This window comes from Solanum lycopersicum, chromosome 1, assembly GCF_036512215.1.
Source record: "Solanum lycopersicum chromosome 1, SLM_r2.1".
In the NCBI taxonomy this organism is placed as follows: Eukaryota; Viridiplantae; Streptophyta; class Magnoliopsida; order Solanales; family Solanaceae; genus Solanum; species Solanum lycopersicum.
The window spans coordinates 75123535-75148450 of NC_090800.1; the positions used below are offsets into that span (position 1 = coordinate 75123535).

Genomic DNA, 24916 nt, shown 5'->3' on the forward strand with positions numbered 1-24916 from the left:
TTAATGCTAAGAAATGGATATCTTGCTCCAAATGATATAACAATAAGATATTACAAACTTAAATTTGAGAGATTATATTTTTTGAAATTATTCTAAAGTTTGAAGATAGAATTATTGTCCTAATTAACTCATCACTTCATGAGATAATGGAAAACAAAATTTAAAACAAAGTTCTTGACGTAAATTGAAATTAACTATTAAGAAGTGTGACAAGATGATTGAAATGCTTTTCCTCTTTAAAAAATAAGAATTCGTATTCGAATTTTGAAAATGAATGAATTTCTTAAAAAGAAAAATTTTATAATTCTATTTAGTACAGTTAGGAGTAGTCGAACCAGTAAACTCTAAATACCAAATAAAGAAATGAAAAAAGGAACTGAAATTGCAACCTATAAATTGAGAGTCCGGAGCCTAAAAGGTGAAAAATGTTAACAAATATTTCACAACGATATATGAAATTTGTTATTAACCAAAATAGCAAAATCGCTGACGAATGTGACCGCCGCAAAAAGCAAAATCGCTGCTGTCACAACAATTTGTTAATTTGATATTTTTTTTTTAAAAAAAAAGTAAACAAAATCACTCCCAATGGAGCAATTTTCAAAATAAATCTTTTTATAAATAGTTTTCTAATGTAGTGATTTAAGTTTAAACTTTTTTTATTATTAACTTTTGCTTTTTCTTTTTTAAAGTTTAAATCAAATAATTTTTATTTTTTATCAAATCCCTGTCAAAGCAGCGTCTTTTAATTAAATTTATTTTTTTTTTTAAAAAATTAAATCGCTATTTTTTTTTTAATTTTTTTGATTTTTTAAAAAAAGTTAATTAAAAATCGCTGGTGATATAAAAAAAATTGATTTAAACTTTTTTTTTTTTAAAAAAAAGTTAATAATAATAAAAAAAATTAAACTTAAGTCGCTGCTGCGGCTGCGACATATTAAAAAGACTAAAAAAGATATTTATTTTGAAAATCGCTTGCGATTTTGTTTAGTTTGTTTTTTTTAAAAATTAAATTTAACAAATTGTTGCTATAACAACGATTTTGCTTTTTTCAACGGATCAAATCGTTGCTTCGTAAGCAATTTTACCATTTTATTTAAAAAAAATCATATACTATTTTAAATTTTTATTAACATTTATCACCCTTTAAATGTCGGACTCTATAAATTGATCATCAGCCATCTTACTCCCAATTTAAACTTCCAAATGGGGCGCCAACTTAAACAAAATAGATAAAATTCCATTTCCCAAGATAGAATTCATATTTTTATATAATATGAGTATCTTCAAGGGTTTGACTCACATTTCACATTAAATCCAACTAATTATAAGCTCTGAGCAACATAACGTATCAGTTGTGTATTACGTTTGCTCTTTAATTTAAATACACAAGTAAGTGATGAGACTTCCCTTTTTTAGTTGCTAATTAAGTGCCAAAAAGTATTTAGATTTGCAGTGGCCAAGGTCTCTCAACAATTGACTATTATTTGACACCCCATTACCTTAAATATCATTTAGGTATACTTCAACGAAAGTTCTAAGTTGACTGACATGCATTTTTTTAACCCCCAAATATTTGTAATGTTTAATATATTCTTTTTTTTTAAAAATAAATAAAAAAAAAACATCTAGCTAGGGCTATTTCATGGAAAGTTCTAAGTTGTCAGCCCAAGATAACTTTAACATCTCATCCAGCCACAAAAATGCATCAACCGACAACATTTTATTTTAGTATAAGCTACTTAAAGAAAAGCAATATATCTTTTTCTTTTAAAATTGAATGTTATATTTCTGCCCAATGATTACTAAATTTCTGCAATGGCAAAATCAGTATTTTCACTCACGATATAAAAAAAGCGAACACATATTAAAAAAAAAAATACCCATGTAGTATCCCATTCTTCAGCTAATAAATGTGGCCATTGCAAAAATAAGTCAATTATAGGTCTATGAAGTAAACACACCATTCCTCCTTGTTTCTGAGATTCAATCACTTGTCCCTGCCCTTACCTAATCATACCGACTATTATAATCATACTTAAGCAAAATGTTGAAAATTTAATAAACACAATTAGATACCATGTACATCAAGAAGCCAACTGTCTAATATCATTCTCTTAACAATTATGTAGCTTTCTTTCATCAAGATTATATCATGACCAAAATATGCTTCTTCCCATAAATAACAAATGTAGCCTTTATGTTCATGCTATCATTGCCGAAGCCAAGAAGTTGTTAAAGGGTATTCAAGATTTAATATATACGTATGAAAAGTAAATCATAAGACATATATGTGCAATATACATTTCTATTATACATATTAACCAAGAAATAGATAGCCAATAATTAACACTGAGTATTCATATGTTATGGGGATCATCTTTTTCCTGTAATCCTTTAGATGAGAGGAAGCCGGAAACTCGATGTGATTCTGGTTTTGTTGCTGACTCGAGCACAGGTGTATCTAGTGCAAACGTTTGAGCCAGGAAGATAGTTTGGACAGCAAAATTCTCTGATTGTAAGTTCTGTGTACCTAATAAAATAAAATTTGTCAACAGTAAGCTAGTGCAAGATATCAAGGGAAGACTCCATGCTGATCAGGGCCCTCATTGATCCTTACCAGTACCAACTTAGATATTATGGCTACAAACTGGCCCCATTTATGGAGTGCCCTTCCAGGGACCACTTTCATCACTTACCTGATACTCAACTAGATTTCCTTAATTATGATAGCTTGTGTTGCTTAGACTCTTTAATAATGTCGATGGTGTATGTCAAATCCTTCACAAGTAGTGGAGGATCCGCCACGGATGTGGCAACATTTTTGAAGAGTCCGAGCAACATAGATGGTAACTGGACAGTCACTCATCCAATCTCCTAAACACTTTGAGATGGACAGTAAGCTGTAAAATAGACGAGATAAATATGTGCTTTGCATCCGACTTCCCACTTCCCGGGGACTTCCTATACTGTCAAGATTCAAGAAGTATGTCAGTTTCTATATCTGCAGCACTCGCATCACAGCATTAGAAGACGTCCTACCATTTTTCCTTTCATACCCCTTACAACCAAGACCATAGCATTATTTACTAGTGTTTTGCCTCATTAAATGCATAAACCAAAAAAAAAAAAAAGGATTAAAAGGTAGACTTGAGACAACTACTCTGAATCCTTGAAATGTTGCACAGTTGATTCAGTTTTTCTCCCGACTCCTTAACAGAATATATATCAACTAAGCAGAATCTCTGTTTCTTTTTTTTTTTTTGTATTTGTGAACTTAGGCATCTTATGTTAAAATGCTTAACAAACTTTGTGTACTCCAACCAGCTTATATCTAAGCTCCCAAATTGATCCTTGCTTTGTTGATCCTACCTGATTAGCATTTATGTCAAAATCCTTAACCCAAACAACTGCGTCAACAGTTCTCCATTCAGGCCCTACAAGAATATATATTCTACCACCCAAACTCTCATAATGACACTCCTAAGCTTCTCAACTCAGTGAATTATGAGGCCACCCTCTATCCTACCCCACTTAAATACCAAGTTTTGCTTGCGGCAGAGTTCAAAATTTATGATGTGCATGTAACACACACGTAATGAGCTGCGCTCCTGGGGGGCTCCGAGGGTAAGCTACTTAAAATTGCACATTTTATCTTCCTCCAAGTGAGATAAATAGTCGAGTTCAGTTTCTCTTGAAGTTTCTACCATCCCTCCAAGCCTCTATTTGTCCTCACTATTGTATAAAACCAATCAATATTGAATATACAGCCATCAAAAGGTCACTACAGAAGCGAGATGGAGACACTTAATTACTGTTCTAGTCTAGTTGGTATTTAAATCACAAATTTCCTCTGTTACAGTTGAAGCTGCTGTTTATTTGAGATCTAATACAAAGTAGTGAACATTCAAGGAACCAGATAATCTGACAAGGAGCTCTTCCATATTAATCAATGATTATTGTACTATCACTCTCTGACACAGACAGCCATATCAAAACTTGAAAATGTAGCAAAGGTGATTCAGTTCTTCTCCTGGCTCTATGCAGAACACAACCAAAGATGTATAATCTCTCTTTTTTTAATCTTTGATTTTGCAGTTAGGAATAAACATTAAAATGCTTCCTAGCCTATTCCTGTATATAATATCTCCATAATTGGTCTCAGGTTCGAATCTCAGCACAGACACAACACTAGGTGATTTGTAAGAAGATCTGTTCTAGTCTTGGTAGATAGAGTTACCTAGTACCTGTTGTTAGAAGGGAGGTGACAGGTATGTCGTGGTAAGCAGGCCCAGACTCCACAACTATAAAAAAAAAACAAATATCCATCTCCATAATTCTTGCCTTCTAAATCTTCTCCGGGAAGTTTGATTAGCATTCTATTCCAAATCCCACAGATAAACACTTCAGAGTCTTACAATCCAAACAACTGCATGTCAGATTCTGCATTCAGGTGCTAACTTCTGATACATATTTTGGTAGGTGGCATCGCTTCAAATACATAAGTCCTGGTTTTATTAACAAAACAGGAACTGTTGAAGTTGGTCACTAGGAGAAATTCTCCCATCAATGTGTCAAACCAGTAGTTGAACCTCTAACAAGGTCGTACTAGAAAACATGTGTTGTTTGAAAATCCCACCAAAGCTCTCACAAAAGCCCTCCTAACTCTCTCCAGGAGTGAGCTACTTAAACATGATTATTTACTTTCCCCATTTTATGTTAACCTAAGATGTCTTCCTCCAACTGGAATACAAGAACTGAACCAGTGCCTCATTAAAATTTTCTAATATCCCTATAACCTTCTATGAGATAAACACGAGTAAAACTCTCTGTTCTCCAACAGTGTTACACAATAGCAAACATGAGGTTTCTGTACTATAGAACTGAAATGGAGACGCTTAGGCACCTTACTAGTCTTGCAGGTATTTGACACATAAATTTCCTTGGCTTCAGTTAAAGCTTCTGGCTATTTGACAATGCAAGTAACGGAGATTACTGATTAAGTAACCAAAGTCATTGGTTTACCAACTCTTTCGAAGAATCAAATGATCATGTTTATGTCACCTACAGCTAACCCTTCTTACAACTAATAGGAAGTATCATCGACTCCTCAGCTCTTGAAATGGTAAATGCTTTGAAGCTTATATAAATTGGTTAAAATCGTGACAAAAGAATTTCAGTTGTTTAACCAGTCACCAAATTCAAACATGAGCTAATGTTAGATACAGTCCACAGAACTATCAAACTAATTAAAGCTTGATAGAGTCCCCAGTTCCAACTCTATATACCAAGTCAAATTAGGCTACCCCTTCTTCATTTCCAACCACATAAACAGCACTGCAGCATTACAAACAGTATCAAAGAAAAAAGAAAAAAAAAACTAGCAAAAGATTAACCTCCAATTCCTTTATTATAAATATTATAATTTGGCAAAACAAACACTAATTACCTTAGTCTACCTCCATTGACAAGATTATGTTCCTCTCTACTTCCAAAGAAGTTCCAAATTCAGACTATAAATAGAGCTGAAACTTATGTACTATATATTTATACCAAGTCCAAATCAATTGTGATAAATAAGTGGAACACCCACAGAGCTAACATACTGGATACACCATTTGGTCACACAGATATAGTTCCCAATAATCAGCTACATATTCTTAACAACAGTTAGTTGACACCATAATAAGCTTAAATATTGATTTTTTTTTAAAAAAAAAGAGCTACAGAGCTGAAAATTGAGAACAAATTGAAAGGGTCATCAGTTTTGTTCTGACTCAGATTGATGAAAATCAGTCTGGTTTTGTTGTTGTGATGATTGAGATTGTAGAAGAGCTTGCTGTGCTTGTGTTTTCTCTAGAAAGGGTTTGAACATGATCTGCAAATTCAGATACCCAAATGCTACCGCACCAATTACTACTAACGCAGATCTAAAAGTTTTCATTTTTGCCGTATCCCTCATCCTCCTTCCACCGCTGCTTTCACCTCCGACCTGATTCTTGAATTCGAGTTTTGGGCGTTTTCGTTTTTAAGCCCATATCTTATACTAATATAAAAAAAAGATTGAAATGTTAATCAAACTAAAACTTTTTTTTTAATTTTATATAATATTTTTGTATTTAGTATTTTTCTTACTTTAAAATTGATTACACAGAGTAAATATTAGTACAACTTATAAAGATGGTCACTTTTCTTGAAAGATTTTGTAACCATTTTAAATTTAAAAATTTCATTATACCAAATAGATGACTAACTATAATCTTTATTATATTCCTTTCTTTTCATTTTACTTTTAAGAAATTACTTTTATTCACTAAATTATTCTTATTAATTATATGCTTTAGAAATTAATAAAATTATTCTTATTAACTATATTATGCTTTAGAAAGCTAAGTTTGTACTTTTGGCCAATGTTACTTATGTAATTACTTAATCGATTTGGATATTTCCAATTTTCGTTTTTGATTTGGATTGATAGAATGTATAGTTGACATATAAAATTTTATTATTTTAAGAGTTTTTTTTCTTTGAACGTATAAAATTTCAACTTATTAATATTTATAATACTAGGACTAAATATAAAATATATGATTTTTGATTTTTAAATATAAGAAAATCTGATATACTATCCGATCCCAAATTCATATATTTCAAAAATAAATTTATATCCAATCAAATATTCAATAAAATAAAAATTAAGTTTCGATTTAACAATAAAAAGATTGAAGGGTGCAATCTCTCCCAATAAGAATTTCATAGGGGGAAAATAGAAGTTTTATATCTTTTCAGGGGCTGAATGAGATTTAACTATAAAACCAAAACCATCAAAGTTTCCAGAGAACAAACACAAAGAACACTTCTGCTGAAGTGTAGAAAAATTGGTCATCTTCATCCCCTCCGATAATTCATCAGAGGTAAGTTTGCACAAACCATTTCGTAGTTTCCATCAATTCTCAATCTTTCACTTGGAAGTAATCAATTTCAGCTATCGGTTGCCATTTTAGTGACTGTTAAGGGGAAGCTTTGGTTTTGCCAATGTATGATTCGAAATTTCTGGGAATTTCTCGGTGGGAGATGGATATTTCTTTGTATTAGAGTAAAATGGTCCCGAATAGAGCGTAATGGATATGGAAAAATTGTATAGCTAGTTGATTGATATAATAGTATATATGGTCTGTCTTAACTTACAGCATTGCAAATTCTAGTCGACTACATTTATTTCAAGAAATCAAATTGGAATCTTCATTTTATTTCGTCAGTTTTGAGTAAGAACTTAGAAGTCAAGTTTCTTTCACTTAAGTCAAAATTAATGGTTTTGGCTGTGTTTCTGTGTAAATGATAAGTAGGAAGAAGAAATAGCAATAGTTGCAAGAAAATTTACTTCCATAATCTCATTTTAATTTTTTTTTGCTTTCAAATAATTTTCTGGTTTAATCCTTCAAAGATGATATATCTTTGGCTTGCATATCCCATATATGAATATTACCTCTTGATGATTTGATATTAATTAATCTTCCACTGGCAGATAAATTAAAGCTGGCTTACTCTGCGGCTGTCAGCAGGAGGCAGCAGTTTTTGATAAGGTGTTTGGGAGGTTCTACTAAGAAGAAAAACTTCAATTTTCAGAGTATTAGAATGCAATCTGTAATGAGTAGTGGGCCAAGCTTGGAGGCCGACTCTGTCAGCATTTTGAGATCAATAATTCCGGGTCTTGAATCAACTAAACATAAAGGCCAAGCGGGTAAATCTTCTTTTTGACTACTATTAACTTGTATTGAAATGCTTACCCCGGATCTATATGTTTAAAGTATTAGAGAGTTAACACTTTTATTTAGTAATGTCTTTACAAGCATCCTTATTTGTGGGTCACATTCCTTTCTGTTGGCGTGTGATGGAGCTAAGACCTGGGTGAGGATAGTTGGAGGAGACTCAGAGCTCTTTCCCGTCATGATGGGGTTGACCCAGGGGTCAATGGTCAGCGTTGAGTCTGCTGGAGGTTTGGAGGCAAACCTTGGAGTCTAAATTATCTAGGTTTAGCAGAACCAAAACTGAATACTTGGAGTGCAAGTTTAGCGTCGTAACGTGTAAGGCTGCCATGGAAGTGAGGCTTCGCACACAGGCCGTCCTCAGGAAAGAAAATTTCAAGTATCTTTGGTCTTTAATCTAAGGAAATGGAGAGATCAATGGTGATGTCACACATAGAATAGATGGGGGATGGAAGAAATGGAGGCTCGCATTGGGGCCCGTGTGATAAGAAGGCCACTTCAACTTGAAGCTAAGTTCTATATAGTGGTGCTTAAGTCAACTATGTTGTATGGGACGGAGTGTTATCCAGTTAAGAGCTCTCATGTCCAAATGACAAGGGTTACGCAAATGAGAATGCTGAGGGGAATATGTCGACATACTAGGAGATAAATATTAGAAATAAAGAACCAAGGCAAGGTATAACTGACCCCCATGGTAGACAACATGAGGAAGTGAGATTGAGATAGTTTGGGCATGTGAAGTAGAGAGGCGTAGAGGCCCCTATGAGGAGGTGTGAGAGGATGGCATTGATGGGTGTAAGAAGAGATAGAGGTTGACATAAGAAGTATTTAGCAAAGGTGGTTAGATAGGATATGACACATCTTTAGCTTACTGAGGCCACAACTTTAGATAGGCGGATATGAAGATCGCGGATTAAAGTAGAAGGCCAGTAGGTATTGAGTGTTCTCTCACTTTATAGTGAGATAGGCTTGGTGGTTTGGTGCATCATACCTGATTCTCCTTTAATACTGGTAGTATTAGTAGAATTCATGTATTTTCTTGTCCCTCGATTTTTTGTTGCTACTGATTATTTCTTGTGCTTTGGTTATCACATTATTTTGTTGTTGTTACTGTTCTTTTTAATGAATGTTGTGTAATGCTTCCTCTAGCATTTGTTATGCCTGCTTTACTTCTGTATGTTTTTGATATCTGTTACCTCAGCTAGGGGTCTTCCAAAAACATCTCTACTTCCAAGAGGTTGGGCTAAGGTCTGCCAACATTCTACCCTGACCTAATGGCCTCACCTGTGGTATATTGGGATTACACTGAGTATGTTGTATTTTTTTAAGGCCAAAACATGGATGTCCTTTATGATTGGTGGCAGGACGACTCAAACTCATAACCTTTTCCTGCTCCAATAGCATGTTGAATTGTGTGAAATGCTTCATTTGAAGGTTTAAACTGGTCTTTTGGTTGTTTTCTTCGTCTGATTCTTTCTTCTTGGTTGCTTTGGTTGTATTGAGAATTCTCTCCCTTTAAAATTTTAAATAGTAAGGAGGAAGCACTTTTATTTATTTAATTATGTTTTAACACGTCTATTTATCAATTAAAACATAATTCTTGTCATATTAATTTGATTATATTAGCTGGGGTCCTTGGGAAGTAACCATGAATTCTATTTGGACTTAAGAAAGGGGAGGAATTTACCCCAGGTTCCTTTTCCAGAAATTTGAGTTACTATTTCTCTCCAGTATTTTGATGCTATTGAACTTTGCTGGAAGTTTTTTATGCTGAGTAATACAATTAATCAAATCCTTTATAGATTTTGGTCTGTCACGATTATTTGCGTTTTCTTTATCTATGCTATTTGGCGAATTCCATCACATTTCAATATTTGATTTGGTCTCAGCTTGAGGCAAGTTGTACCAAATTGCATTTAGTCTTTTGATGAATTTGAAGTCTTTATCTCTGGAACAACTGCCTCGGATCCCACTGGGAGATTACACTGGGTATGTTGTTGAATCTCTGCAACAGCTGGAGGTCTGAGGCAATGCCTTCAGGTGTACATTTATACCTCAGTTCCTTTGTAGAAGTAAGAAATAAAGTTTGATCTCAGCTCGAGTGGTAACAGAACTTTATTGAGTTTCTATCATTACAGATATCAGACGAAGTTCATTGATGATTGTCATTTTAACTGACCTTTGTGTATCAAAACGTACTATTCTTACTTTCCCCTCTTCCATTATCTTTAGACAAAGGTGTACATTTTATACGTTCTATGACTACTTTATAGTTTTATGAATTTTGATGTTTGGAAATACCAGAAAAGATAAGATTAACATAAAATCCGAATGGCTAATGTAGTGCCCATCAGAATTGAACTGCATCGCTTATGTTTTCCTGTTTTGTGTGTGAAATTTTTCGGAGTATTGGCATTTTTTACAGAAAAGAAGCATGACTTTGATCATTGAGCTTCACAAAAATTTTAATGTTTCTGCCATGATGTTTCCTTTATGGTGCTTCTTGATTGCTAAATTCTGAGCTCTGTTTCCCAATCAGGTAAGATAGCTGTTGTTGGTGGCTGTCGAGAATACACTGGTGCACCATACTTCTCTGCAATTTCAGCCTTAAAGATTGTTAGTTCTTTACATGGCTTCTTTTTTCGTCAAACTCGCTCCTCCTCCTCACTCCCCACACCATCCCAGGGAAAAATAAACCATCCTTTTTCAGTATCAAATTATTTAAATTTATTACAATTTAAATAATTGATTATGCAATTATACGACAGGGTGCAGATTTATCTCATGTATTCTGTACTAAAGATGCTGCTCCTGTAATAAAAAGCTACAGTCCTGAGTTAATTGTGCACCCTATTTTAGAAGAGTCCTACAGTATCAGGTGAGCCTTTGTTACGAAATTACTCTAAGTGCACATTCTTAGCGTGTTTCTTTAGTTTCCATTATTGAAGCATCATAAATTTTGATTATGAGGGTGCTGACATTGATCAAAGGATTCTTCCAGGGACGAGGAGAAAAGTTCCATATCAGCTAAAGTGATCGCTGAAGTTGAGAAGTGGATAGAGAGGTTTGATTGTCTTGTTGTTGGTCCAGGCCTTGGAAGAGATCCGTTTCTCCTGGTGTGCTTCTTTTACTCGAGACCTTCCAGCCTTACATCCGATGCAGTGATGCTTGGGTGTTCATAGTGTTCAGTTGCCACAAATGCTTTGTTTTAATCACTCATTCAACGAGATCACATCTTTTTCACCTAATTTTGGGAGGTTTAGAATTAATTTAATGTTTATTTGTTGTCAAATGCTGGCAAGTATAATAAATGCTACTCCATTGCTCTGGTCCAAACATCACGATCTCGAGTATGCTTAATGTTTATGCACTTCTCTGACTGAATCTCTGTCCTTTCTGCTGCATAAATGGTTCACTCTCTTTATTTTTCCAATAATGCGAAACTAGTGAACTTCATCTTTGTAATGAGTTCCAATTCCCTACCATATTGCCAAATATTTGCCTTTATCTTTGTGTTCATCTAGCTAAAGACAAATGTTTGGCAATATGGTAGGGGATTCTGGTCTTCTGTACACAGGGAAAAGTTGACTTCTTGGTGTCATTTGTCACATTTTCCTATTTCCTGGCCTTCTCTTTAGCTGATATGAATAACTACTACTTCAAAAGGCAAAATGTCTGTCTGCTGTAAATATCAATCTGGTTTGTTTCAATTCTCTTTTTGGTTTAAACAAATATCATTGCAAGGTAAAATATTGGAAGTCTATGTAACTTTGTGTGTCCAGGAATATAAAGGGTAGTACATGATCATGAAAAGTTGGTATTTTAGAAACATACAAATATATCAGTTTTAACATGAGATGGAGCAGCTATTTTAAGCCCTCACAATTCATTTGGTTTCCCAGATATCTTCGTTCGAATCTTATCTCTTAGTATGCCCATACATCCACCTCAAACATCTCCTTTTCTGCTGCTCCCATCTTTTGAACACGAAAGTTCTTAACTAGCTTAATATAGTCCCGAGTTGGTAATTAGAGTTAGAAGCTTCACAGCTTCCTCCACTCACCTCCACGGGCGAATAGAGTCTACTAGACTAGCCAAGAAGGAGTGAGGTAGACTATATTCTAGGTCATTCGGAAGGGCTCCGTATAGTTTTGGGGTGTAACATTGTGGTTGTTCCCTCTCCTTTCAGTCGAGTGACTTCGTGCCTATCCTTACCGAGAAAAAGGAGTTCCAGAGGCCGCTCTACCCCATACAACATAGTCGGCCTAACCACCACTCTGTAGAACTTACATTTAAGTTTTTGTGGTACATTCTTATCAGACGTCACCCAGAGATGAGCCTCCATTTCATCCACCTCATACCGTTATGATGCATGACATCGTCATCAATCTTGCCATTGTCTTGAATTAGAGTCCGTTTGGATTGGCTTGTTTTAGGTGCTTTTAAGTCAAAATACCTCTTATGTACTTTTGTAGTGTTTGGGTAGTATAAAAAAGTACTTTTAACCATTTGTTTTGAAGCCAAAAGTCACAAGTTAGAAATCCTAACTCATGACTTTCAGCTTATAAGTCATAAGCTATAAGCCCATACAAATAGGCTCTTAAGGACCCATGCTACTTCAAATATATGTGCAGAAAATCTCCCTTTTCTCCTTTTATGCTTTCACTTTCTTTTGTGGGTTCTTTTGGTACAATTAGATTTTAATTACATGTATATTCTTCCAGGATTGTGTAAGTAATATCATGAAGCATGCAAGAGAGCGCAATGTCCCAATGGTTATAGATGGGGTATGATGACATTGATAAATTGTGAGCTAATTCTCTGATATTCCATATGGTGTTACTCTCTTGATACGCCATCCGGCGGTCTTTGTTTTATCAGGATGGGCTTTATCTGGTGACTAATTGTCTTGATCTGGTTAGTGGTTATCCCTTAGCAGTGCTGACACCAAATGTGAATGAGTATAAACGGCTTGTTCAGAAAGTACTAAATTCTGAGGTAAATGACGAAAATGGAACCGATCAGTTGCTATCTCTTGCAAAAGGGTGAGCTTTCAAATCCATATCTCATCTTTGCCTGCTGTTTGTCCTCTGAAATTTGCTAGTGACAATGATTTAGAAGACGTCCAAAGTTACATGATCTTAAAGTATAGTGTGGCAATTATTCTGTTCCTTCAAGGTCATGGTTATATGTTAAAAGCTGTGTGTCAAAACCTAGTTATTACAGAACTACTACTCTGCTAGAGTGTAGAAGATGACATTATATGTTTAATAGAATAAAGAGGAAGCCTGGTGAAGAACTTACTTACTCTTGCTTAAGAAAAAGTGGAGGTGACTTCTCATGCTTGTCAGGCAATGAGGGTAGACCAAAAGCATAAAATCACCCCAGCGGCCTTCTCAGGTTTTCCCTCTCTTGAGGAAGAAAGGACATATGCACCTCCTAGTAACTTTTTTTCAGGTTGGTGTGTGAAATAGGATATATATCATATAACTCTGGGTTTATTCACAGGGATATGACAAGTAGTTGAGAAATAAGATTACCAACTCGGAGATCCAGGTTCATACGACATCATTTAGGATGATCTATTTGTTTCAGGCAGGTGGCTGTTATTGGATTAGTCGAGTTGTGTATAAGTTGGTCTGGACATACCATTATCCCCAGGAAAAAAGAACTAGATCATAGAAACTTGAGATTTATCTTGTAAAAAAGATTTTTGCTGTATAAGAACAGTCAGCCAATTATTCTGTTCCTATAAATTCATTGTTATAGGTTAAAAGCTGTGTCGAGACCTATTCTATACCTTATAAATCTTCGCTCCTTTAGAGTACAAAAGATGACATTATATGTTTAATAGAATATAGAGGAAGCCTGCTGAAGAACTTACCGACCCTTGCTTGAGAAGAAGTGGAAGTGACTTCTCATGCTTGTCAGGCGATGAGGTTAGACAAATAGCATAAAATAGCCCCAGCCGACTCTCAGATTTTCCCTCCCTTGGGGAAGAAATGACAATGCACCTCCTAGTAACTTTGTTTCAGGTTGGTGTGTGAAATACGATATATATCATATAACTCTGGGTTTATTCACAGGGGTATGAAAATTGGTTGGGAAATAAGCTTACCAACTCAGAGATCCAGGTTCAAACAAAAACATTTAGGATGATTAGGTGGATTAGTCGAGTGGTACACAAGTTGGTCTGGGTATATCATTATCCCCAGAAAAAAAAACTGGGTCATAGAAACTTGAGATTTATCTTGTAAAAGATAAACTCTTGACATTTTCCTGCTAGATTTTTGCTGACTTTGCACATGTGTAGCAGACTATAGTGGAGTCTCAAAAAGTAAAGCCACTGGGGTCCCTAGGATTTTGGTCTAGTGGTAAGAGTGCAATGCGTAATATGAGGGTTATGCACACGTTATGGGTTCTAACCCTGTCACAAACAAAAACTAAATATTTAAGTGGAGGAGGTTAGAGGGATGGCCCAATATCAGCCGAGTTTCAAACCGTGTGCTGCTGGTGCTCTGGCATTTCTTGGTTATAATATGGAAAAAGTAAAGCAATTCGGATTTATAAATACACGGTTGAGAGGTCTGCAACCACTATACCCTTTTCCTCTAGTTTCGATCTGATTTATGAGGATATACATCTATAATATAACTATCTTTCTCTTGGCCAGTTTATAGCTGTCAAGATTCATCTCGTTGGATTTATCACTTTTATTACTAGTATTGCAATGGGTAACATATTTGTTTGATCAGGATCGGTGGTGTTACAATCTTGCGGAAAGGGAAATCGGACTTTGTCAGCGATGGTAAAACAGGTAATGATTTTTCTTTGTTTAATGGCCTTTTGCAGATGATATAATCATTTGGATTGCATAGATTAGTTATTTGCTCGGATGAACAAGGCTTTTTGTGCTTTCGGTATGAGTTCCACCTGCATATTTTCATGATGCGTAAAAAGTTGGGACTCCTGCTGTCATTATTCAGAGGAGGAGAGTATCTAGTCTATTTTCTACTTAACTTAGTTATGAGACTTGTACAAACGTGAGGAAAATGATCATGTAGGACTTATATTTTGTAGGGATTTTGAAGCTGTAAATCTGAATCTTTATTGTGAAAGTAACTACTCAGACGTGCTAATAAACTGATGCTCAATCAATGTAAGCATATTTTAAAAAGATTTTCAGTAGTATTGGATATTTCTTTTCCATTTTGATTTGAAATGAAGCATCAGGTTAGAAACAGATGAAGTTTTTCCATTACTTTCTAAAGTGCCTTAGATTCTGGGGAAGAACATTTAACTATAACTATGAGGTTGGGGACATGGTTAGGCCCCAGTTTTTCTATGAGTTTATGTTAAAAATACTTGTACCCATAAGACAACCTTTTCACAATCTTCTATCCTAAGTTTGTTGTGTTGAAAAAAAAAGAGAAAAAGAGATGGCTTACGGAGCCACGGAAAATTTTGAGAAGAGATGAACTCTGAGACCAATTTAAGTTTCAAAGTAGGATGCTGTTTAATAAGGCTATTTATGAGAAAATCCTCCAAAAATCCTTCAATAGTGGCTTGAGTTTGATGTTGAGTTGTTACCTATCTATTATGCTACTTCTAGTGCTTCTGGCGTATTTGCAACATTAGATCTTCATATGACGGAAATTGCAGCTAGTATTGTGCTCTATATCTATTTGGTGGCTCATTATCTGAACTTTGCAGTGCTAGATTTGTTTATTGAGGATGGTGCACCATTCACTGTGCTTTATTTGAAGGAATTCCAGGGCAAACTACCAACCTAGAGTTCCCAGTATTAAAAGTTTATAGGCAACATTTTCTCTATTGATATGTTGTCTTCCATTTTTTCCGATAGTTTGATGGAATGGATATAGTTGGTGTATTGCATGTATAAATGCTGGCTGTAATTACGTCAAATGCTTATATGCATCTTTTAGCTCCTATGTTAGAATTAAAAAAGATACGCAACGCCAACAGATGGTGTCTATGATTACAATGCACTCCTTAAGTGCTGAGTTCAAGAGGAGCAAGGTTTATGGAATGGTTACTTCATTATTTTTGGAAGTCACGAGCTAACTAACGATATGTGATATGCAGCTTGTGCAGTGAGTATTTATGGTTCTCCACGGCGCTGTGGTGGACAGGGTGACATACTTTCAGGGAGGTAATTATATGTTCTACCATACATATGGATTACCATCCTCAGAGTGGTTTAATCAATTACAACATGTTATTTGTCTGATTCTCCACAATTACTATAGACGCATGTGTTTATTTATATTTCTTGTCAGTGCATAAAAAAATAAAACTCAATGTGCATTCATTAGCAGAATGCAACTTCACAACACTGGTCAACTTTAACTTGCAATCCCTGTGACTCTCTCCTATGCAACTGTGCTACTTAATCTTGACATGTAAACGTGCAGTGTTGCAGTGTTCCTATCCTGGGCCTGTCAGTGTGCTGCTAAAGGGGAGGTAAGCATGAACCCAACCATGCTAGGATGTGTTGCTGGATCTGCTTTACTGAGAAAGGCAGCATCAATGGCATTTGACAATAAGAAAAGGTCTACACTCACTGGTGATATTATTGAATGCTTGGGAATAAGGTAGGAGTTTATTGCATCCTTTTTTACTCGCTATTTAGAACATCAACTCCAACTTGCACTTTTCTCTCAGTTTGCAGGAAATATGCCCAGTCTAGTAGAAACTTAATGGAGGGTTCTTGGAAGCGCAACACTTCAACTTTACTAGAAGAAGCAGTTCAATGGCAAAAGACTAAAGAGGGGAAAAGAACAGAAACCACAAGTAGAAAGACTCTTTTGATGCTAATAAGTAATAAGACTGAGGTGTGAATAAAGACTCCAACTGCATTTGTTTAGTGTGTTCTCAATAATCATAGACTTTAGCTTTTTTTTGGCACTGATTCAAATGTTATCCAGCAGTGAAGGAGACGAGTTTCAGAATACATTATTAGCTCCAACTAAACTAATGTTCATCCTAGGTCATCCCATTGCTTGCTATATAGTCTGGTATCATATTAACCTTTCGGAACCTCTTATCGATGATCCATTGCCTTGAGTAGGAACCTGCAATCATTCAACATACGTGAGTAAATGATAATGCATCTCGTGTTTAATCTTTTCGGTTAAGAAATTATATAGGAATTTATTGGATTAGTTTATCAATAATCTCTTCCTGGTTCTACGCCTTTGGTTTTTCTTATTGGTAGAGAAAAGGAAGGAAAAACTTATTCACTAGATTCTTGGATCCAGTTATGCTAAATGAAGTTACAAAATTTGAGTTGAACACACTTAAAATAACCATAGTTGGTTGCTCTCTTCCAATTTATCTTCAAAAAGGAATGATTAAATGAAGTTAAAGAGTTCTCTAAATTAACGAATTCATATTGTATAGTGATCATTGCTTCTAAAAATAATTTAATAAGAGATTGCACGGACCCAAGAATTGAGAAAGATGGAGTCACCATTAATTTTTTGTAACATAGTGACGAAGAATGGACGAACGTCTTAACATGCAAGCAAATGACAGGTGGATTCACTTTTTGTGTGAAAAACAAATGGGGACCGTAAGTGTGTGTGGAACGAAAGGAAATATTTTTCCTCTTTGATTGATTAAACAAACTTATTTTCTTAAGGTAAGAAAAATGACTTTTGTACGTAAAGTAAATTTTTTTATTTTAAAAAAAGAATCTCTTTCAACCTCACCCACAGACCCCTACTTGACTGCAGGGGCAGAGCCACCTTGCCCAAGGGTCATCGCGGAGTGTCAAGCGATAACCCTTTGCCAAAAAATTACATCATAGTGTTAACACCTCCTCAAACAAGTTTAAGGTTTAATCAAGTAGTTAATTTGTCGCGAAAATTCCTTGAGGACACGAGCGAATTCAAGCCCAATTATCCTCATAATTTTCTTCTCTATAAACAACACTAACACCCTTAGTGAAAATTCTGACTCAGTCACTATACTCGAAAACCATGATCCTTCAAATTGGATTGGCTCTCAAGTCGCAGATCGAGAGTTGGGGTCAGGAGTCAAACCCAACTTAGGAACAGGAGCCGAGTCCCAAATCGAGGTTAGATCTTATGTTCCAAGTCTCTAGAGAGAATTGGGGTCAAGAGTTTGTTTAAAAGTTGGCTCTCTAGTTAGGGTCAAAGTTGGAGTTGGGTTTGAGGGCCCGATCTCCTGGAGTTGTGCTAGACGATAGAGTCTCAGGTCAGACCATGGCAGGGGTCGACATCTCAGGTCTCTAATTGAATCTGAGGTCTCTAGATAGGAGTCAAGGTCGAGTCTTGTATCAACGCCAAGGTCGCTCGGGTCAGAATTCAGGTCTCTAGTCATGGTCGGCATAGAAAAACTAGGTCCTGAGTCAAGGTAGGGACCTAACTCCTAACCCGACTGGAAATGTGACTCCCAACCTCAATTTTGATTCAGGACCCAACCAACAATCTTCAGCCCATCCAAGGAACGGACTTGAGACCCCAAGCTCGAGACTCTCAACCCAATCCTAACCCCGGACCTAACTCTCCGATCCTCGATGTCATAGTATTGTCATTAGTATTTCTTTCTTACTAACCAAACAGCAAAAAACAAGTTAGAAAAAACGAAATGGGTTTAAATTTTGCCAGGTCAGGCCATCAAAGAATCTTACAGGAGCTTAACGTATTAAATCAGATACAGGCTTTGCCCTCAACTTCCTAAGAGCTGCATTTGAAAAGCAGCGTTGAGCTACAAAATTCAGAAAGGCGAAAAAAAGGGGCAAGGTGGAGGGTACGGAGTTGCGTATAAGAAACCTACACCAGGTTTTAAACACATAAGAAACCTACAACAGGTTTTACTTTTAAATCACACACTTAAAAACATATTTGTTCATAAACATCACCAAGAACATCAAGCTCATGGTGTAAAGTTTTAGCTACACTAAGGGAACACTCGACTTTTAATAACTAGTGCTTCATGTCGATATATATTAAAATAAAGTTCAAAGTATGCAGACTGCTATGTGTTCTCCAGTACTTCGCTACTCAGACTACTCACTGCTCCTAGCTTCTGGATTCTGCAGATGACACATGAAAATCAGGGATTAGTTGGGGAGTAACACGCAATATATTAATTAACCGCATAAACAATAATGGAAACGCGCAGGGTGACTACTAATGAGATCTCAGACTTGTTAAATAAGTCAACATCATAGCATTTCCCTTGCCAAGCCTTCAGGTAGTAGTTAAAAAGCCCTGCAAATGGGGTTGATAAGCAAAACCCTTACCCCCACACACACAGTTACCAACTCGGTTGGAAACCCCAAAAGGTAAGCAAAAAGGATTCAAATTCTAATCAATTCCTGCACCAGAAATCACAGGCTGACCGAACCGACATGGCATAGGGTTCCAGGTAAATAAGAATAGCACATGATTTTAAAGATGTAGCAGTAGCAAATTAAGAGGCCTAGGCAGGACTAAAGCATCAACAAAAGGAAGAACAAATGACAGGATAACTCCAGTGATGGATAACATCATGCTTACCCTGTAATCTAAGCTTTGAGCTGCTTAAGAATCTGAGGGTGGTTGCTGCTGCTGGGGCCAAATTGGCTGTGCCATATATGGGCGGGGCTGCTGGGCATACAGAGCTTGATCGACAGGCTTTCCCATGTACATCCCTGGAGCTCCAATCGGTTGAGCAGATTGTGGTGGCATGCCATAATAGAATGGCAGACCCTCAGTTGGGCCTCCAACAGGAAGCGTTCCTCTAGGAATTGTTGCAAGCACCTCATCTTTCAAGTCCTCTCTTGGGACAATGTCAACTAAGAAATCAAATATGTCAGTCCTTGTTATGGCTGCAGCGATATCATTTTTCTGCAGCGTCCTCCTTTTGTTCTCCTCAGTGTGGTTCCATGCACGCAGTGTCAATTCAAGTATGAACATCTCACAGGCACGAGCAAATACGACTGGTGCTTCAGCAGATATCATCCTAACATCTTCATCCGCTTTCATGATTTTCTTGATCCTTGCCAATGGCAAGCTATGATTCTTGAAATCAGTAACATGCTCGATTTCTTGATATTGATTTGCCCAGAAAGTCTGGAGTTGTTGCTGCAACTGTTGTTGCTGCTGCTGATGAATGTGCTGATAAGCGAGCTGATGTTGCGCCATCTGAGCTGACGAAGCAGCAAGACCAGCTGCTTGAGGAGATTGAATTGCACCAGCTGAAACTGCAGGAGGAGAGGGCCCTGCCATTTGGTTAGCTTGGTATGGAGCACCATATATTGGAGCTGAGCTAGTAACGACTCCAATACCTGGAGGCTGTCCATTTCCATGTTGATCCATTTTGAGCAAGATTCCCTTTTGGAGAATCCAAAGCTAACTTAGGCTGTGGGCAAGGTAGAAAAAAGTAACAATTTTAGAATCCAAATAAAGTTTCTCAAGTATTAGGAACTGAACAAACAAATCAAAAGAAATTCAGTTAATCACATCGAGGGAAGCCCTGACTAATCATGTCACTTATGAGCTCAATTGTCTCATAATGTTCTCTACACAATGATACTATAATAATAATAATAATATCCACTTTTATTAACTTCTCGCTTGCACTTGCACCCGCTGATTGACTATGATCACTACTTCTATACCTTCTATACTGTGGATATCAATCACACGAAGATAATATATAGATGCATTTCAAAGTAAACATCAGATGCTACTAAAGACCATACAATTTAAAAATATATGCAGAGTATGCATGGAAAAGTATCTCAACCAAATAACAGAAACAGTCCATTATAACGGGTATGCAGATTCACAAGTAGTAATCCAGTGCAGTAAATCTATGCATGAGAAATATTCCACTGTAAAAGATGTAGATAATCTATTAGAAGGAAACCTAGACGTGTAAAAGGAATTAAGTCATTAAGCTCCATCATGTCATAGCATAGATCATATCAATGAAGACAAGACCTTAACAGGCAAAGGATAGTAATGAGCATTAGCCCGCTCTCATGGTGCAAGAAGTAGTAGGCTCTACCACCCTAGGAGCGGACAATTTAATGACATGTTCACTATTTAAAAGAGCTACAGAAAAAGTATAATCGAAACTACTAAAAACTACAAAACAATGCACTTCATACAGAATAACAGAGTTAACAGAGTCATCAATTCAAAGTATCTATTATCAAAATCTTGTCTGTAGTAACAAAGGAACTTCTTCCCATCCCTGGTATCATCACAGAATCCAAGTACCGACAGGGAAATCCAAAACCTTTGTTATTTTCTGGTCATTCTGAATCTAGATGGAAGTTTAGTCGGGAATAACAGGCACAAAGAAAATCATAGGGAATAAAATGCTTTCCACAAGTAACACAACAAAGAAAATTGAATTCAATCCATGAATAAAGCATTATTCGTAACAGAGTCTTTCAAGCATTTGCATGCTCCTAGGGATTCATACATGGAAACAGCAACAGAAGCATCTCTATCAAGACAGCTTAACAAAAAAAGATACCATCTTATGCATCTGCAAAAAACTCAACTAAATTTCAGCTCTAAACATCATCATTAAGAAAAACATATGTGCCTGTCTCTACAAGAACACAAGACTTAGCCCCAAACTTCAATCAACAAGCAAAAATAACCATATTATGCATCCACAAAAACCTCTGAACTAAGTTTCAGCTCTAAACATCAATAAGAAACACATATATACATGCATGTCCCTATATGCGCCTGTCTATGCAAGAACATAAGACTAGCCCCAAACTTCAATCAACAAGCAAAAGAAACCATATTATGCATCTGCTAAAACCTCCCCTTTCAATTTCAGTTCTATCACCACAAAACATAAACCCACACATGCATGCGTGTAACGTATGTGTCTTTATGCACAGAGCAAGATCACTTCACAAATACTAAAGACACCCACAACTGATCGATCAAACACTCAGTACCTCCCCACTGATTGAAGCTCCAAATTCTGGATACGCCTCTCCAATCAAATTACCTAACATCAAGGGGAAAACAAATCAGCAAACAAGCGATAACCTTGAAAAAAAATCGAGCTGAAAGCCCCCCAAAACAAACCATACATCTCCACTCAAAAAATGGAACCGACCAAAACTAACAACAAGCAGCAAAAACAAAACAATAATCAGCAAAATTGTTGCAAATATAGACACATGCAGATACAAAACTGAACTTAAAAAATTGAAACTTGGGATTCCAACCAGATCAAAGACTTACTGAAAATCAGGCATATATCTCCATCCAATCTAACAAAAAAACTACCTCATTTTTTTAATAAAAAGAACAAGATTCATGAAAAAATGGAAACATGCACATACAAAATTGAAGCTGGAAATTTTTTTTTCAATTGACAATAAAATTCACCAAACAACCCATCACCACAAAATCCAGACTGAAAAACCCCACTAAGAATCAACCATAAATCTCTACAATAACCAAATCAAAACCACCAAATAACCCCCAAAAAAGAAGAACATAGCTAAGATTCCATATAAAAAAATGGAAATTTCAAGTCTAAATCAACAAAACCTCACTAAATTAACTACAAATCTCCATTTTAATCAAACACCCACCAAAAAAGGAAGCAAAATTCAACCAGCATATGTAAAATCATAAACATGCAGATAAAAAAAAGAAATTGAACCTGAAAGATTGAAACTTTTATGCTTTTTTTTTAGAGAGAGAAAGAGAGAGTGAGAGCTAGGGTTCAATCAAAGAGGTAGATGATTGATATATTGATTCCAAATACAGGTGAAGAGCTAATAAATACTTAACACTTAACTACTTATTCAAAATAAAAGGTACAACCTTATTTTTTTAAGGTACTACTAACTAAAGCACAAGTCTTTTTTAATGGTCTTTCTACTATAGCCTAGAACTCTCCACGTGGCCCCCAATATTTTGAACTTTATTGTGATCATGCTTACGTTAAAAATGTTTTAACAAAAGAAAAGAGAAAAGAAAAACCTAATTAATTTTTACTAATTTTTTAATTATAAAGTGACAAATCTTTTATCGTCACCTTTGTTTTTCTTATCAAATTTAATTAAGGAAGAAAAATTGAAGACGCAACCTACTCAACTGTTTACGTGGCAATTTTAATTGAAGTTTATTTGATACGTTTAAACACATAAGCATTAATTACTACCGTCACTGTACTTTTAGTGGTCATATTTCACATCTTAAAATTATATTATAAAAGAATTATTAACATTTTATGATTTTTTAATATTTAATTTTTTATTTAAAATATTAAATTAATATAACTTTTTTTAATTTTTAATTTAATTAAGTTAATTTTCGAAAAGTTTAACATTATAAGTAAAAGTAGATGGATAGCATATTTATTTTGACGTAGACAAATATTCCTAAAGCTTTTTGATATAAACATTAATTATGTATTTCATTGCGACAAATATTCTTAAAGCTTTTGATATATACATTGATTATGTATTTCCTTGTGATATTAAACAAACATCTTATTAAAAAAATAATTTTCATATTACTTAGTTTTTTATATATACATTAATTATATATTTTCTTGTGATATTAAATAAACATTTTTAAAAAAAAATAATTTTCATACATTACTTGATCATTTATTAAATTAAAATAGAATTAAATATCTTTTTTGTTTTCCTATAATTGATATTACCTTTGAATGTGAAGTATGCTCAATACTAGCCATTCCAATATTTGATGTATAATTTTTCATTGATATGAAAAAAAGGGTAAAACAATAAAATTAATGAATTTATCAATAATATCTTAAATTATTGTAAAAAATAAAAAATGTTCATCTAATATGAAATGGAGGAAATAAGATTTTTGAGTGAATGCTCAGATAAATAAAAGCGAAAGAATCACCGATCAACGGATATGGTATCATAAATATAATTATTTTTCTCTTAACTAGAGATTTCGAATTTGAGCGCTCAATATAAAAAATTTTGTGATGGAGAATACTTCTTACCAAATGAGTTCTTACACGAAGGGTATCTAAAATAGCAAAGCTCAAATTTAAATAACTGAATAATTTTTTTTTAAAAAAAAAAAAAAAGAACATTGATATTTAAGATTTTCAATTCATTTTATTCACAATGAAAGAGTTGAAATTGAGGGGATTAATGCACACCTAAACTATGAAAAACAAAATATAAATTTTAATAGCTCAATTAACTAATCGCCTAATATTTTTTCCTAATTTCATTAATCAATGGGGTGGAGGTGGGGTACTGTAACACTTCATCTATATCCAATCGATAATTATAGAGGAAGTCATCTAATTAATTTGTTTTCTTGACTATTTGGCTTCCACTAGAAATTGTTTTTTTGCCAAAAGAGCACTTCATAAAGATACAACGTGTTAAATTGTCCAGATAAGATAAATTAGGCTTTTGTTGGTATAAAAGTCGTTACATATTTTAGGCTAACAATTGTTATCTACTTTATTTCATTTTATATTAGTTATATTACCAAAAATATTTATTTTAAAATATCATCAATTAACAAAATTTGAATATTTTTAATCTTAAAATTAATTATTTTTAGAGTAAATAACATTGATTAAATTATTCATGAAGAGTAAATTATTAAAAACACTTATTATTCACTATTCACGATTTTTTAAAAAATATAATAAAAATAAAATATGATAACTAATATAAGACATAATGAATACTTTTCTTTCTGTTACTTCGAAAGTAACTGCTTTAACTTTAACCACTTAAATTTTTGATATTTCTTTTTATTTCTCATCAAACAAATGACATTTTCCGTTAATCATGATTTCAAATAAAATATTTGAAATGTTTTAAATATAGCTAAAAGTGCAAGTTATGAAAACTATGCTGATAAACACCTATCTTTTCTTTGTGACTCCCACGAATCTTTTTTTCTGTTGATAACTTTCTTTTAGATATTGATACAATTTATTTATTTGTCCATTTGATATTTGTGGACAATTTTAGCTAGAATACTTTTAGTATGATGACACTTGAATTATGAGGATGTATTATTTAAGACATTTGTATTATTTTAGCCACAAATTTTATCTTATAATGTTTTATTTATGGAATTATGATGGGCGATTTAGATATTGCACGTCATAGA

At 34.7% G+C, this 24916-nt stretch overlaps 2 protein-coding genes across 5 annotated transcripts; one reads left to right on the forward strand and one right to left on the reverse strand.

Moving 5' to 3' along the window:
- The first annotated feature begins 3865 nt into the window (after positions 1 to 3865).
- On the forward strand, positions 3866 to 16760 carry LOC101252921 (ATP-dependent (S)-NAD(P)H-hydrate dehydratase). The gene is made up of 11 exons (XM_019215101.3): positions 3866 to 6914; positions 7526 to 7741; positions 10306 to 10382; positions 10535 to 10644; positions 10768 to 10882; positions 12491 to 12553; positions 12648 to 12811; positions 14522 to 14583; positions 15873 to 15939; positions 16202 to 16381; positions 16452 to 16760. Exons 2-11 carry the CDS (start codon positions 7636 to 7638, stop codon positions 16474 to 16476), a joined length of 969 nt encoding a protein of 322 aa, XP_019070646.1. The 5' UTR covers positions 3866 to 6914; positions 7526 to 7635; the 3' UTR covers positions 16477 to 16760.
- Positions 16761 to 18571: 1811 nt separating this feature from the next.
- CIP2b (CONSTANS interacting protein 2b) lies at positions 18572 to 22564 on the reverse strand. 4 transcript variants are annotated; one of them, NM_001316328.1, is made up of 5 exons: positions 22449 to 22557; positions 21730 to 21782; positions 20086 to 20159; positions 19316 to 20001; positions 18572 to 18849 (listed from the first exon to the last, which is right to left on the reverse strand). In NM_001316328.1, exons 3-4 carry the CDS (start codon positions 20114 to 20116, stop codon positions 19340 to 19342), a joined length of 693 nt encoding a protein of 230 aa, NP_001303257.1. In that variant the 5' UTR covers positions 20117 to 20159; positions 21730 to 21782; positions 22449 to 22557; the 3' UTR covers positions 18572 to 18849; positions 19316 to 19339. The 4 variants fall into 4 exon arrangements, with proteins under 4 accessions (NP_001303257.1, NP_001233820.2, XP_019067329.1 ...); NM_001246891.2 differs by having other exon boundaries at positions 19316 to 20159; XM_019211784.3 differs by lacking the exon at positions 21730 to 21782 and having other exon boundaries at positions 18597 to 18849; positions 22449 to 22564.
- Between the last annotated feature and the right edge of the window lie 2352 nt (positions 22565 to 24916).